General features: G+C 39.3%; 1 protein-coding gene across 1 annotated transcript in view; it reads right to left on the bottom strand.

Annotated features, from left to right (window-relative positions):
• chrna8 (cholinergic receptor, nicotinic, alpha 8) overlaps window positions 1–15699 on the bottom strand; it is a 74327-nt gene that overhangs the window by 44583 nt on the left and 14045 nt on the right. The window contains exon 2 of the mRNA XM_084403041.1: window positions 12973–13112. Coding sequence (XP_084259167.1) covers window positions 12973–13112 — 140 coding nt within the window. The remainder of the gene's footprint in view (window positions 1–12972; window positions 13113–15699) is intronic.

Below are 15699 nucleotides of genomic sequence, written 5' to 3'. Positions count from 1 at the left end.
TACACCAACTCAAACATGTTTTTTAAAAAATGGGTTTTTAAATTGTGGTTCAGAAGATGATAAATGCTTGTGTATCTGCAAAAAAAAAAAAAAAAAATTTTTTTTTTAAATTTGCATATAAACTACATACATTTCTAAGTATTTATACATATGTTTACACAGGCTGAAGATTAGTATTTGTGCTGCATTTTTCAAAGGCATTTATGTCCACCACAGTTTTCTTTTGGACTTTTTTTTTCTCAGAATTGCGAGTTATGAACTCGCTATTGCGAGAAATAAAGCCAGAATTTTACGATATAAATTTGCAAATGCAAGAAATAAAGTAAAAATTGCACTATATAAACTCACAATTGCGAGAATTTATTTCTCACAATTCTAAAATAAAAAGTTGCAATTGCCTAAAGATTTGTATTCCGTGGCAGAAAATAAGCTTCCATGGATATCCCTGTTTATTTGTCAGAAAAAGTAGGCTACTTTTGTTAAAACAGGTTTTGTTTATAGTACTTTTTTGGTGTTGTTGTTGTTGATTTTATTAAGTTTATTTATTTTTGTGCTTATAGGAAAATTAATCCTGGAACCTGTAATTATTTCAAGGCTATTTGATGTTTGAATAAAAAACCTATTTGACCAAAAAAAAAAAAAAAAAAAAAAAAAACCAGATTGAATTTTTGTATTCCTGCACACAGTCAGATCAACAGAAATCAAAATTGGCAAATTGAAGTTCTTGGCAAAAGGGAACGCCATAGCCCCTTTTCTTTTCCTCTGTTTTCTTTAGTCATATAGCACAAATTGTTCAGTGTTTTGTACTTGTTTCTCCTTCATAGACAGACACATTTCATGAAAAGCCCATCTCCCTTTAAAGTAGAAAAACTTGCACCATCACAAGAAATTTTAACTGTCAATTTTTCAGTCACTCGACCTTTCTAGATATTATTATAATAATTTCCTATAGTGCAGTGATGATATCCAAGGAAGTTATTTCATTTTGGAAAAGTCTATTTTTATTATAGATAATTTTATTTTTTTAGCAATGGGGGAAAGAGTATACAGTGTATCTTTAAATACATTTATTATAAGTAGTTCAAATAAATTATCACACTTTTTTATTTTTTGTTTAGAATTTTTAAGCATGCCTCAATTTTAGGGCCACTGAATGTCATGTATTTCTACTATTTTTGTTCATGATGTTGATTCTCACTCTTGGAAACAACGCTTTGTTGTTTTTTACCTTCTTTTTCTTTATTATTAAATTACTATTCTTGTCCTGTCTGCTGAAACTCTGTCACTTGAAAGAATTAATGCCTCTTGCTCTTGGGTTCAGCGAGTAAAAGACTCTTTGTTAAGCCATCTTTATATAAGGTCCCCACACAAGGTTAGTCATTTCTCTATATATCCTGTCAAAACCTGAGAGCGAGAGAGAGAGAGAGAGAGAGAGAGAGAGAGAGAGAGAGAGAGAGAGAGAGAGGTACACCCTAAAATTTACACCCGTAAACATGACACATCAGTTGCCTGTTTGATCTTTTGTTTTGTTTTTCTCTGCTGAGTATCTATCATTTACTTTTTTTCTTGTTCTCGCTCTGTCTCTTCTTATTTTCCTTCCTTCTGTCTCTTCCTTTGTCATACTAAAGTCCCTGTTGTTTTCTGCTCCTGCAGAAGAAAGTGAACACAACGTGTTGTCTGTGAAGGATAAACTGAGGGCTTGTGACATGCAATCAACGTCAGACAGGGTGGATGATAAGAGTGTTATAAGAGCGCCAGCACCATCCTGACCAGAATTTCATCTGTACGGCTCTTGTCTCACAGAGCCAGACTTTTAACTAGTGACACATTATAAGTACTAACTGCTTTCTCAAATTGAATTAAATTGACAACATAGGTTTTGTTTTTGTTACAATTAATCCTTTTTTAAATTAAAGTTGACCATAAAATCTTCTTCTTTTTTTTAAAGTTGAGTATCAGTTACTAAAAAAAAAAAAAAAAAATTCCTTTTGACATTGAAAATGTCGTTTGACTATGGTTGTTGTATTGTTGTCTTTTATAATTGTGTTTTGTGTGAACACTCAGTTGTGGATGATTATGAGTGTCCTTCTGGTGAACTGTTGAATTAAAGAAATTTCGGCAGCCCATATTTACAGTCATGTTTTGGACCGTATTTACTTTTAATAAATCCTTTCTCAGTCAGTGCAATTGGGTGTTAATTGCGAGCGTAAGAGGAGCTAAACACACAGCACTAGCAGGAACAAACAATCTGATTGGTCCACGGATTTTATAAAACATCGATTCAGATTTTAAACTTCAGGCACATCACATGCAAGAAATATGGTTTGCTATCCAGTACAGTAGGAGAAGACAATGCTTCTAAAGAGTTGATGGCCATTAAACAAGAAGAAGAAGGAGTGTAATTGGGTTACAGACTAATTAGTTCCCTTTCGATACGGTTCACTGGCATTGTGTGAGAGATTTTCTCTCTTTCGCTATGGGGAAACTCTGTTTTCTCAGAATACTAAAGCCTGATGGTTCACGTCTGTGAATTTCACAGGCAAATGGCCTTTCATTTCGCCAGAATGGGTGGAGCCGACTGCCTACACAAGTCGCATTGAAACGGCCATCTAGTCAGATTTACTCTCCTTCAGCGCGAAGACACATCTCCTTGCTGACTCTGAAGAAGAGAAAGAAGCCTCTACTCGCCATCAAGAACGCCTCAACGCCTCACAGCTGACTCGCCGCTTCTCCCCTGCGGCTTTCCACTGACAACTGAGCATTTTCACGGCGCCTGCCGCGAAAAAAGAGCAAATTTCACACCGTAAGCCATATAAAGAGCAAATTTCAGGGCGAAACCCAAATCACATGTGTGGCTCATGCAGGGCTGCCCTGCATCCCTCGGACAAGCACTCTGAGTTCACCAGCTGTCTGGGCCACGCCCACGCAGAGGCAGACCTCACAGAGACCAGTTGCTCGCACTGCAAGGTAGATGAGTCTCGCACTGCTGCGCTCACGGGCCGTTTTCCCCATAGAAAGCAATCCCATCTCGCATGCTCTCCCATTCTCTTACCATCTCGAGCCAAGACGGAAGAAAAGCGAACTCATGTTGGCCCAGAGCCTGCGGGACTCACTCTCCCCACAGCGTGCTTATTCGCCAGCGCTCTTCATCTGCGATGACCAACGCCCCTTTTCTGGCACGAGCGGCATGGTTTCGCGGAGGAAAAGGGGTATACGAAGCTTCCACCACCGGAAGAAGCTGTCGCCGCACATCTGTGCTCGCCCACGACCCTTGACTGGAAGATCAAGGCTTCCCATCCGTGCAGGATGACATCTGTGCTCGCAGGCAGAGTGCTTGGCGCAAGCGGCCTTGGGTTCTATTTTAAGAAGACATGGTGTTTCCTTCCATTTTTATGCTGACGACACCCAAATATATTTACCTATCGAGAGTCTGCATTAACTTCTCTTTAATTGTGTTTAGACGAGGTTAAATCTTGGCTTGGCATTTGGCTTGGACTAATTGTTCCGCATTTGTCAATGAGAGCATATGACGTATTTTATGCCACAGGAGAGGTGAGTGACAGAAGAGGAGAAATGACCTATCTCGGTCTTACTCGTGGCACCACTCTGGCAGAACCAGCCGTGGTTCCCAGGAATGGTCCAGATGCTCCCTTTGAGAAGGGACCTCCTTTCCCAAGCGAAAGGGTCAATCTGGCATCCCCAACCCTGAGTTGTGGAGCCTCCACCTATGGCCTCTCGACGGGAACTTCCAAGCCTCCCCTGGAAGGTCATGAGCACAATCTCGGAAGCTAGGGCACCTTCTAACAGGAGCCCGGCTTATAGACCCCATTTCCTGTGAGATCGAGTCCATTCTCTCTTTTCTTCAGGAGCTGTTGGATGGTGGACGCATTCAGTCCACGCTCAAAGTATACAGTATGTTTACAGTATGTTTACAGTTTTCTGGACATTCTAAGTCCTTGACTCTAGTAGCCTGCCTGGGGCCCTCCTCACTGAGTGCCCCTGGGCTCCGGCTTCACAGGACAGCGTTATGCAGCCGTTCCCATAGCAAGATAGAGAAAATCTCTCACACAATGCAACTGAAACCTTTTCGAAAGGGAACTCTGTGGATACTGACGTAACCATGGTTCCCTGAGATGACGGGAACGAGCACTGCGTATCATGTCATGCTACTGCGCATATGCGCAAGTCGGCACTGTCGATTCTCTGCTCCAGTCAAGAAAATCTGACTAGATGGCCGTTTCAGTGCGACTTATATAGGCAGTCGGCCCTGCCCATTCTGGCGGGCTGAAAGGCCATTTGTCTGTGAAATTCACAGACGTGAACCAATCAGGATTCAGTATTCTGAGAAAACAGAGTTTCTCCATAGCGAGAGAGAGAAAATCTGTCATGCAATGCTCGTTCCTGTTATCTCAGGGAACCGATGTTACGTCAGTAACCGGAGCGTTTCACTGTATTACATAAAGAAAATAAGCTTTTAATAATAAGTCAAATCATTAATTGTACTTTTGTGCAATTTTGTACTTTAAGGTACATGGGAAATTTTATGAGTGTAGATTTTATGAGGAGTGCTAGCTAGATGATTTCTTCAACGATGCATCGAACTATGGTAGTGAAGCAGCGAGTTAAGTCATTGTACGGGAAACGCACCCCATGTCTGCTTTACTGCAACTGCTTTTGGATAATGCAAATGTCTAACGCAATTCTGTGAATGAACACTTCTACAGTACTTAGAGGAAATGAGACACATGAAAACCTGCCTGTGGTAATGAGCAGTGACAGACTATTGTGATCGTATAGATAAGGAGGCGAGTGAATGTTTTCGCTCTGTGAACCGATTAATTGAATCTTTCATATGGAAAAGCTGTGGAATGAACACACATTGCAGATGACAGGAGATTATCCATAAGTCTGGAGGATCTTTAAATGGAGAATATAATAATGTGTTACTTGATTTGATAAAAAGAGGATGTGACTAATAATATGCACTTGATATGAGGTGGAAGTGAACAATGGAGCGGAACTATGGAGAATTGGAGCTACTGTTCTAGGCCATATTCATCTACACCCTCTCTCTATCTCTCTCTTACTCTCTCACTCTCTATAAACCCAGAGTATGTGAGTAAAGCGTGTATGATTTTTGCCTGGAGCGAGGAGCATTTTGGACATTTTTAGTGTTCTCGCTCATTCCAAGATTGTACCAATCATGAGCTTAACACATTAGCGGCCCATAATACGATTAGAAGTCAGCAAGAATTCCCCATGTGTTAATGTCAGAGCTGTAGCCCAGTGGGCTGTGCACATGCTCGGACATCTTGCGTGATTGCACTTTTGTGCAGGTGACCCTGAAATCTTGTCCAGCTTAGGTCATTTCTTGATATCACCCTTTTATTCCCCCTTTTAATAAAGTAAAAAAAGAAAAATATATATATTGAAAACAACTTTAATGTACTAAAGGTTCAGTCACATTAGCTGAATTTTAGTGAAATTTCACAGGCAAAAAAAGGGTCATTGTCAGACTGTTTTTGTAAAGGTAGAGTAACTGGAAGTAACTGACACCGGAAAGCCTTGCACATAAAAATGCCCGCGCCCACTTTTAGGTTATATATATGGTGGATAGAGCTAACTCAAAGCGAGGTTTCTTTCACCATTGTTCAGTAAGCTAGCTTGGAGTGGGAAATGGAAAAATTGGAGTGGATGGTTTACAGAATGCTTTGGTCTTTCCATGAGTGCAGGTTCCCATGTAAAAGAGAGAGAGTGGTACTGGCTGTCTTGTGGTTTGAGGACAGCAGACGGTGAGTGAGAGAAGCCTGTACAGCATGGAGACTGGAGGACAGAAGGATGGAGGTCACAGAGAGGTTACTGTTTCTCTGGCCAGACGGTGAGTGTGAGAGTTTCCTACCCTCAACTAAACCTCCCCTCTGACACTGCTGTTTGTGTTTCCAGAATTCACCTTAGGTGTTTGCTGAACCATTATGAGGACATGTAACGTAAGTTCTGCCAGGAAGACTCAATCGTTACGTCACTTATTACCTTCACATCTAACCAATCATGTTCTAATACTTGCAGTATAAAAGATCGGTACTTACACATGTCTGAGTTCGCAGATGCTGACCCAAACAATTACCTCCACCCTCCCCACCACCACCAGGATGGTCCCTTCCCATACCTCCCGGGGGGTTGGCTGCGCCCCTGCCTTCGTCTTCAGGCAGGAAATGCAGATTCCGCTACCCTCAGATTACGCGTTATGGACAGGGCCTACTACGCCAAAGAACTTTATAAATATTTGCTTGCTGGGCTGTTAATAAATATATGCTATTGTTACATCATTTTATCTTCCGAGTCTTTCTGGTAGAACTGTTGTTAATGCTCTTACAACATAAGTAAACCGGGCCAGTGCTCCAGGAGATTTAAAAGCAGAAATGTGAACACTTACATAAATTATTCAGTAAAAAGCTGTTTATTATTTGAGCTGTACATTGCCTAAAATTGTCATTTTTGAAGTGGGGACACTATTCTTGCTTGATTCTGGTTATGAGTTACCGACTTCCGTTTGTAATGTAAACAGCCTATTTCTGATTTCCTATTTCTGGTGAGTGCATAATACAAATGATCGGCATTATATGGTCATGATATTAGGCAGTTATCAATTCACTCAGACTCATGCTAACATGTATGATGCTTAATTGTTGAAACTGTGTGTTTTATTTTTTATTGTTAAGTTTATTGCCTGACCCCATGCACTTTGATTGTTAGTGTCTTACCATAAAAAAAAATTTCCTTAAAAAAAAAAAAAAAAGATGAAGGACTAGTCAAAATATTTTTAACCAAATAACCAAAACAAATAGTGTTCCAACCAATCACCGACAGGGGGTGGGTGTTGTGAGGTTTTGTGCTCGTGCACGGCTGCACGTGAAGTCGGAGCTGAAGAAGAAGCTGGCTCAAAACCTCACAACACCCTCCCCCTGTCGGTGATTGGTTGGAACACTATTTGTTTTGGTTTTGAGTGGTTGGTGAAACCAATTGTTTTTGTGTGCAGATCTCAGAGCCTAGGCTGCCTACAGAGACGTGTTTTTTTGACGGCATGCTTATGGGGCGGGCAGCTAGCGGATTGTTAGGAAAGATTAGATGAATGTGATAAAAAAAAAAATTGGGCCTGAAATCACTGATACAACCTTTAAACTCGATTCTAGAACATTAACTAGGCTTCCAATCTCCCATCAGCCAACATTAATTTCAAACTACTGTATTGTCTCCTAAAACTACAAGCTGTTTCCATTTAAGCCACTTCTGATACATTTGCGTAACGTTTTTATTGCACATGATCATAAAATTCTATGCCATGCTGTAATGTAATGGACACTGCATTACAAATCAAAAAGAGGCCTTTTCAATGCCAAGAACTTTTCAGCTTTTGTTTCTCACAGTCCACCTATCCTCACACTCATAACCCTCCCGGCACTGCGGTGATGTAGAATGGTGTGGCAGCTGCCACCCCCAGCCCCCCTTAGCTGATTGAGAACAACTCATGCGTTCACGGTTTCACAGCATCCCAGTCATAGCTTATGGGCCTCTCGCCATCTGGGGCCGCGCAAGAGCCACGCCACGGCAGCCATGATTTAACACACAGGATAAACAGATATTTCATAATTCACACAGTGAGATGGGTGAAGGAGATAGATTTCAGCCAGATGACGGGTCCTTTGGGACAGCGGAAATGGGACAGTCAGGCATGCATACTTTTATTTTCTTTAATTTAAAAAGAAAGTGGATAAAATATTAAAAGCAATATTCAAATTCAAAGAAAATTTGTCAAATAGTGTTAGCAAAACTAAACAAACAGCTATTATTTTTACCATTCTTTTTAGTGCCTCTATTCATAGAAATGATGCACTTTAAATCTGATAATTGCTCAGCATATACATTTAATGGTCATAACTCAAACTATTTTGCAGGATAATCTGTTATGCAAACATGTTGCACTCATCTTCCAGGATGATAAAGCTAAATTGCATGCTGTTAAATTCAAGACTCTTGTAAATGCAAGGGTGGTGTTCAGTGCCTTCAATGGCCTTACATATCAGCAGATTTAAACATCATTAATCCTTTAAGGGAAAATCTGAAGCGCAGAGTACAGTATGTATTTTTACAAACATTGTATACAGTTTAGGTTTAATATGCTGAGAAGAGCTGGATTAACTATATGCCCATTTGGGCCTCACTAAATCAAAGAGGCTATGATGCAAGGCTGTATACTGAAAATGTTTTCAAAAAGTGGGAGATGCAGCGCAATGGCCAAAGACTGAACTAAAATAGTTCTGAAGACAAAATGTACCCCATCTTCTAAATAAGCCCTTGATATCAATCTATTGTTCTTTTTCGAGGGAACATCAATGCTGCTTAATTTGCGTTGATGCTATGGAATGCGTTTACAATGACGAAGCTCTGATGAGCTTTGATGATGAAGAAGACTTTGTCTCTGCACCTTATGGTTCAGGCCAGGCCAAAGTGAATCAGATCATGGAGCTCGCAGATGGAGCTGTTAGAAGAGCCTGAGACAGGCCCTATAGACTCTGAAGGTCCCACTCTGGACTTGGAAGCTCTCTCTGCGATTTCTTCAGGTCTAGATGATGACCTGCCATCTGGGGAGTCTAGCTTCAAGGAGCAAGATGAAGAGGGGGGTTACAAGTTGAGTGCGACTGGTGAGCAGCCCCCGTATTCGAAATGTTATGAGTAGTTGCTCCAAGTTGTAACTCGAGCGGTGGCTAAATTGAACATCAAAACTGTCGAACGTCTCTCCTTGGGTTCTGAAAACTATAGAGAAAGGTTACAGAATTCAGGTTTCGTCCTCTGCGTCTCAGTGGCATGCTCGGTGAAGCCAGAGCAGATTGTGTTGCTTACGCAGGAATTAAAGTGTCTCTTTGACAAAGGGGTCATACAGAATGTTCCTCTCTCAAAAAGGACGGGGGGTTGCATCAAATTCTCGATCTTCGTCTCTTGAACTGCAATCTGTGGACTTACAGGTTCAAAGTGCTGATGTTGAAGCTTATCGTGTCTTAAATCCAATCCGAGGATTGGTTTGTCACGCTAGACTTAAAGGATGCATATTTCCACATAGAAATATTGCCTGTGCTCTGGATGTTCCTGAGGTTCGCTTTCGGGGCGATGTTTACCAGTATCGGGTTCTTCCCTTTGGCCTAGCCTTGTCTCCTCGTACCTTCACCAAGTGCAGGTGCAGCTCTGGCTCCCTTGTAACTCCAAGGCATCAGTTTACTAAATCGACATCAATGACTGGCTAAAATTGGCTAAAGCTGTGTGCACACTGTGCGATTTTGGCCACGATTTAGCCGTCTGTTTGGCCATCATATTTTACCTCCAACAATTTTCTTTGTAGCCACCATTTCAATCCTGGGCCTTGCCCATGAACTGGTCAAGATGATATTGCACCCTTGGCCAGATTACGTCCTGAGGGTGCCTTCATCATCATTTCATCCTGTTGTTCTCCAAGCCTTCTACCCTCCACTGTTTGAAACTCAGGAGCAGGAGAGGCTTAATACATTATGTCCAGTTCGGGCTCTTAGGATATATGTCCCATGGTGGCGTGGGCATTGTGATCCAATAGAATAAACGCAATGACGCAGAGTTCACGTTCCCTCGAAAAGGAACATCTCAGGGTTATGTATGTAACCCGATTCCCTGAGATGGGAACATGACGCTGCGTCACATTGCCATTCTTCAAGTATAACTGCGTGGCTTCTTCAGACAAATGAACCTGGTGATGCGCTTGTGCAGGTGCCTTTTAAAGACTTAGTCACGCTGTATGCAGTGTCACCTGACTTCGTCCCTGGCCAATGGCACTGGCGCATATTACGCGTGATTCAGACACTGGCTCATGCTAAAGGCATTCCCATAGCATCAATGCAGTGACATAGCATCTCGTTCCCATCTTAGGGAATGGGGTAAAAAATATAACCCTGAGACATTTTCCATGTATTTTTTCATTTACTTTGGTGTCCACCAAAGGTGTCACGCGGTTGGCGTATTTTTCCAATTGTTTTCAATGGGAACACCGCATTTTTAAAACGCCAAGAGCGTAACGAGGCACTGAGCGTCTTTTTCATGCTGAAGCGATGATCGCTTTGTGTTTTTTACCGGTCGCCGAGAGTTGAAGAATGTTCAACTTTGGGTAAAAACGTAACGCTCATCACACCGACCAACAGTCACATTCTGCTTGTTCAACGTCAACAGATGACAACAACAACCATAATAACGGAACAAAATTATTTAAATGATAATACTTTATACTTTATAATCTATCACCATTTTTATATAGAAACAACACAGAAACAAACAATCTGTGAAATTAAATACTAGTAACACTTTCGCGGATATTTCACGAGTTCACATCTACATATAATTATTACGGTAAAGGTTATGCATATTTGGCGTGCTGTCCGGGAGGAGGGCTCCTAAGCTCGGAATTTCTGCCCGAACCCAGAGTACTCCCCCCATTGGTGAGAGTAAATGGAACTTGAAGTGAGGAGATGGAACTAAAAGTGAGGAGATGGGGTGGAGGTGGGATGCTGAATAAACTGTCAAGGAACAGAGGAGGGTTCTGCTGTTATTTATATTGTCCTGAGTTGATTACTGATTGATCTCCACTTGTGCTAATTGGGTTAATTATCTGCACCTGCTCCTCCCGAACCTTGTTAATAAAACATCATTCCGTATTATAGCAGGAAAATCGTTTCAGCTGAAAAAACCGCTACGCTGCCAAACTGCTGTCAAGCGCCCACAGCTAGGCGTTTTCTGCAGAGCGCCTAGCGTTTTCAGCTGGCTAAAAACGCTTTGGTGGACACACAGCCTTATTCATTAATGGAAAAAAGAACTGTGATGTCCGCACACTGAATTAACAGCTTAAAACAACTTTAATTGAAAGTGCAACGTTTTGACAGTCAGGTCTTCATCAAGCACCATCAGGTGCGGACATCATGCTTTTTTTCATAATTGTTTTTTTTTGTTGTCCTGCACCTGAGCCCAATTAAGGTGTGTGGGATGTGCACATCTTTTTTGTACTTTTGATTCTCCATCTTATTCATTGCCCACATATTTATGATATATATATTTATGCAGTCAAGTGCAACAGCTACTGAGCCAAAAAGTTATCTTATTAATGTTTCATGTGGATCTTTTCATGCTCAGGGACTCCCGCTGTGATGAAACATCAACATATGTATCCGTCTGGCATATAAAAAGGAAAAGAAAAAAAAGAAAAATGAAATTGTGCCTGTGAGAAAATAAACTTTTCACCTGGATTCACAAAACATAAAACAATAAAACATAAAATTCTTCTTAACTGTTTTTTTCCTTCATATTTTCGACCCCCCCCAAAAAAAGTGCTAGATTTAAGATATTTAATGAATTTATTGGTTTGTTTCAAATTAATTATTGTAAATTAATATACATATAATACAAATTGCTACAACTAGGGTTGAGCACTAGCATCACAAAGTGACAGGATCCATAATGTAAACAATGATCGGTCATAATAATGTGTGTGATTCAATTTGAAATCTACAAAAGCAAGTTAATTAAGGACCTTGTTTTTCATTTTTATATTATTTTCTCCCGTGTAATACCTGTTTTGTTCTCTCAAAATTCGAAGAAGAAAAAATTATAACCACTTAAGTTATGAAAACCCTAGTTTTAATATCCTTACAAATATAACAATAGGGATTTTCTTAAATTAAAGGGTTTAGTATTGTACTGAGTATTGGGACTTGGTTGCCTTCAGAAGTACAAATAAATTATGTAAATTATTAAGAGCCTGGTGAAAGGAAAACAACATCTGCTAAGGAGCAGAAAACAAACATTTTCATTAACAGCACAGTTCCCAAGTGAAGCGGTCTACTCGTAAGTCCAAGCGGGTCAAAATATTAAAACCAGCCCTATAAAAAGGGTGTTAATTGTTAGTTTTGTATGGACTATGGACTTTGTATGCACTTTGAAGCAAAAAAAACAAAAACAAAAACAAAAACAAACCAGAAGGCTCTTGATGTTTACAGTAAATGATCAAAATAAAAAAAGTCTACTTTTGGACATTTAAGCCACAAATAAAATATATTTCATTTCCATTAGATAAACCAAGTGACACATGCACACAAATTATGAAAAATATCTAACTTAACATTTCTGCCCATCTTTTAACCAACTGTTTTCAAGGTGATTTTTTGTGGATATATAAAGTCAGATCCTCTCAGGGGTGTAAGTGTAGTTCATCACATTAACTATGGACATGCTTCACAAAAGTTTGATATCCACATAGTGTCCAAATACAATCAGAAAATGTATTGAGTCTTAGTTTTAAATAAATCTATTGTTTTATAATTCTAACAAACTCCTTTTTTGTTTGATATTTTGCTGCATAATGCATATACTGTAATTTGGAGTCCATGTCCTTTGTAAACACAAAACACAATTACATCATAAATCATCTTTATGGGTGTAGAGACCATGTGTGTTCCACCACATGTAAGCTACCATCAAATACCATTTTTGAACCAGGACAGTCCTGGGATATGGTAGAATGGAGGTCAATTATGTACTGTGGTGGACCTACAGATAAGAGTTTGAAACATACTGGTAATGGGTGTGAATATTGTTTATTCAGGGATTTTTGTCATTTGTTTGTTCTTCATAGATACATCCTTTACCCCATTTCAATTCAAGGCTTTTCAAGGACAGTCTTACACTTTTTTATTTGATTTTGATGCCGAAACCTAGCACAGTGACCTTCATCGTACTCCATGTACAGTCTTATCAATCAAACTGAAATCAATGGATGCAGTAGTGAAGAGATTGATCCAACTGCAAATCACCACTTAAAACACTAGGAAGCGGAATACGCATGGTGTGATACAAACCAGCCTCATGAAAGAAAAATCACATAAAAGAGAAGCAGACGCAGAAACTCACCACGTCTATGATCTGAAGCAGCGTGAGTCCCAGCTCCACCACTATGGGTGAAGAATCATTGAGCACAGGCCTTTCCAGTCTGTTATAGTTGTTCATCAATTCCTTATACAACTTGCGCTGATATTCCCCTTGTAACGACTCTATAGAAAGAAAGAAAGAAAGATTTCAGCAAGAGTGAATGCACAAGAGATGGTTTGGAGTTAAATTTTTAATTGATCTTTAGATTTGATTTCCACAGGCTCTGATAGGCAACTCAGTAACACAGAGACTAATTCCCTCAGGGACATTGCAGTTGTCCTGTAGATAAAAAACACATGGAGGGGACAGTCTGAGAGAAGACTGCAGCAAATCAGCAGTATAAAATATCCACACTCCTTCCACACTCCTTCACAAAGATAGACTAAAGTCTCCTGATGTGTACAAATGGGATTTGCTCAAATGTAAAAAACACGATGAGATGGAGAGATGAAACGGAAAATTTCAAGAAACTAATGTATGACATAATATTAGCAGTCCAGGATAATTCAATGTGGATAACTGAATTTTCTTGGAACATCTGTGATGATGTCTATGTTTAGATTCAGTATGGTTACGCTGTTATATAAGCAGAACTTCCTTCATAAATCAAAGGAACCCATTCACATTGTAAGAGGCATCATTCACACTCTCCTGACTCACAATGCATATGAGGAAATTAAAAGGAGCGTATGTTCTGTGGATCTGTGCATGAGATTGTAGCTGTGACAGAGAGAGATTATATGCAGCTCACATAAAATCTGTTTAGCATCAAGTTTTTAATCAATGCACTGATTGTTAAACACGCAAGAATGCTTTGTCTTTAATCTCTGGGTAGACCTAAAATATCACTGTTGTTATTAAAAATGTATTCATGTTCTTTATTAATTAAATAGAAACAAATGTCCTTATTTTGTCCAAAAAGATAATGTTAAATCAGTGGCTTGTTCATTTAAGAAAGTGTATTGGTTAAAACGGCTCGTATCAATTAGAAGCCTTTAGTTGTTATAGTTTTTATTACTTTTTAATGTTGCAATATACGTTTTTTTTCTCTTTTTTTTCTGATCCTCTCTAAACGCTGGCCTTAATTATAATACATGTGGCATTTTTGCAAAGTAATGTCAATGTTTACTTAATGTTTAATTTCAATGTGCACAGTAAGTTTATTGCTGACTACTACTATACTTTATCCCAAATGCTATTGGAATTCAAACTGAAAGCTACCTAAAAGTTCAACTTTAAATAAATTAATAAACATCAAATAAGTTTTTTAAATAATCTAGAATTAAATAATTAACTTACACAGTGAACATAAATCTCGTGACTTGCTGTCACAAAGGTCAGAATGTCAGTAATGAGTGACTCAAGTTCTAATCTTCAAGGAATGTGCTTTTTTAATAAACCAAGTATTTGCATTATCAGTAAATAGCAGCAATAACTGGCTTCTACCCAGCTAACAATTTTTGGTTCCCATAACGTTAGTTTTTGGTACCCAGAACATTCTCAGAATGTTAGTTTATGGTTCCCAGAACGTTATTTTTTATGGTAACCACCCAGCAACGTTCTGGGAACGTTATTTTATTGTTACATAAAAATAAAACCAAAAAAGAACGTTCCCCTAACATAAGTATTTGGTTCCCCAAAAAATAACCAAAAAATAACATTAGGGGAATGTTCTGTGTTAACTGGGTAGCAGGTAAAGAGACTTTTTTTCATAGGTAGACCACTTCTATTGTCCATTCAGGCAGGTTTAGCAGCCACAACTAAACGGGCAGAGAAGTTTAACAAATATTTTTAAGTTTAGTAGATATCTCCCACTTTAGGACACAATTTAATTTCATTAAGAGTGCATGATCTTAATTACCACTATACCATATAAATTCTTGTGGTCTTTTGTTCTGGTATTTCTAACAGCTGATACTTGCAACTTTATACTTTACAAGAGACCTTGTAACCCAAAGGTTGTGGGTTCGATTCTCAATACCGGCAGGAAACGACTAAGGTGCCTTTGAGCAAGGCAACCAGAAAGCTCCCCGGGCGCCGCAGTGAATGGCTGCCCGCTGCTCCGCCTGTGTGTTCACTACTCAAATTCCGAGTATTGGTTACCATACTTTGTCTTCATGTCACTTCAAAAAATGGGACTTCAATCTCTTGCTTTTTTGTCTGAATCAACCCGTACAGAACAGTGATAGCTACTGGATACATGACATGCCAAGCAGCAGGATACAGGCTGGGCTTGTAAACGCTCAAGCAAAAAAATCCTAATTGAAAGTTGCTTTGAAAGTTTCTAAAAGATTGTTTCGGTAATAGTGTCACACACGCATACACACACACACACGGAACACAGCATGGAGCACTGACAATAAAGAAAGTAACAGAGGGTTTAACACTATGATACTAAAGGATTACAGCCCATGACAAGAATGATTGACACTCTTAACAAGGTCCCTACAGAGAGGAAATGATAGATTCTCTTTTGTTCTCTTATATAATCAGAGTAATCTAAGCCATTTTTGCACTTGTTATTTCTGCAATTTACGATGATTTCGTCCAACTCTTAGACTGACAAATATCACTGGAATCTTTCTCTACCATTTAAACTGGTACTTACTATAGGGTTAGGAATAGGGTTTGGTTTAGGGCTAGTTGTATATAATTATGCATAAATTATAGCTATTACTATAGTAACTGCATGTAACATTTAACAATGAT

Source organism: Rutilus rutilus (genome assembly GCF_951802725.1).
Source record: "Rutilus rutilus genome assembly, chromosome: 2".
Lineage (NCBI taxonomy): Eukaryota > Metazoa > Chordata > Actinopteri > Cypriniformes > Leuciscidae > Rutilus > Rutilus rutilus.
This window is presented reverse-complemented; position numbering and strand designations above follow the sequence as displayed.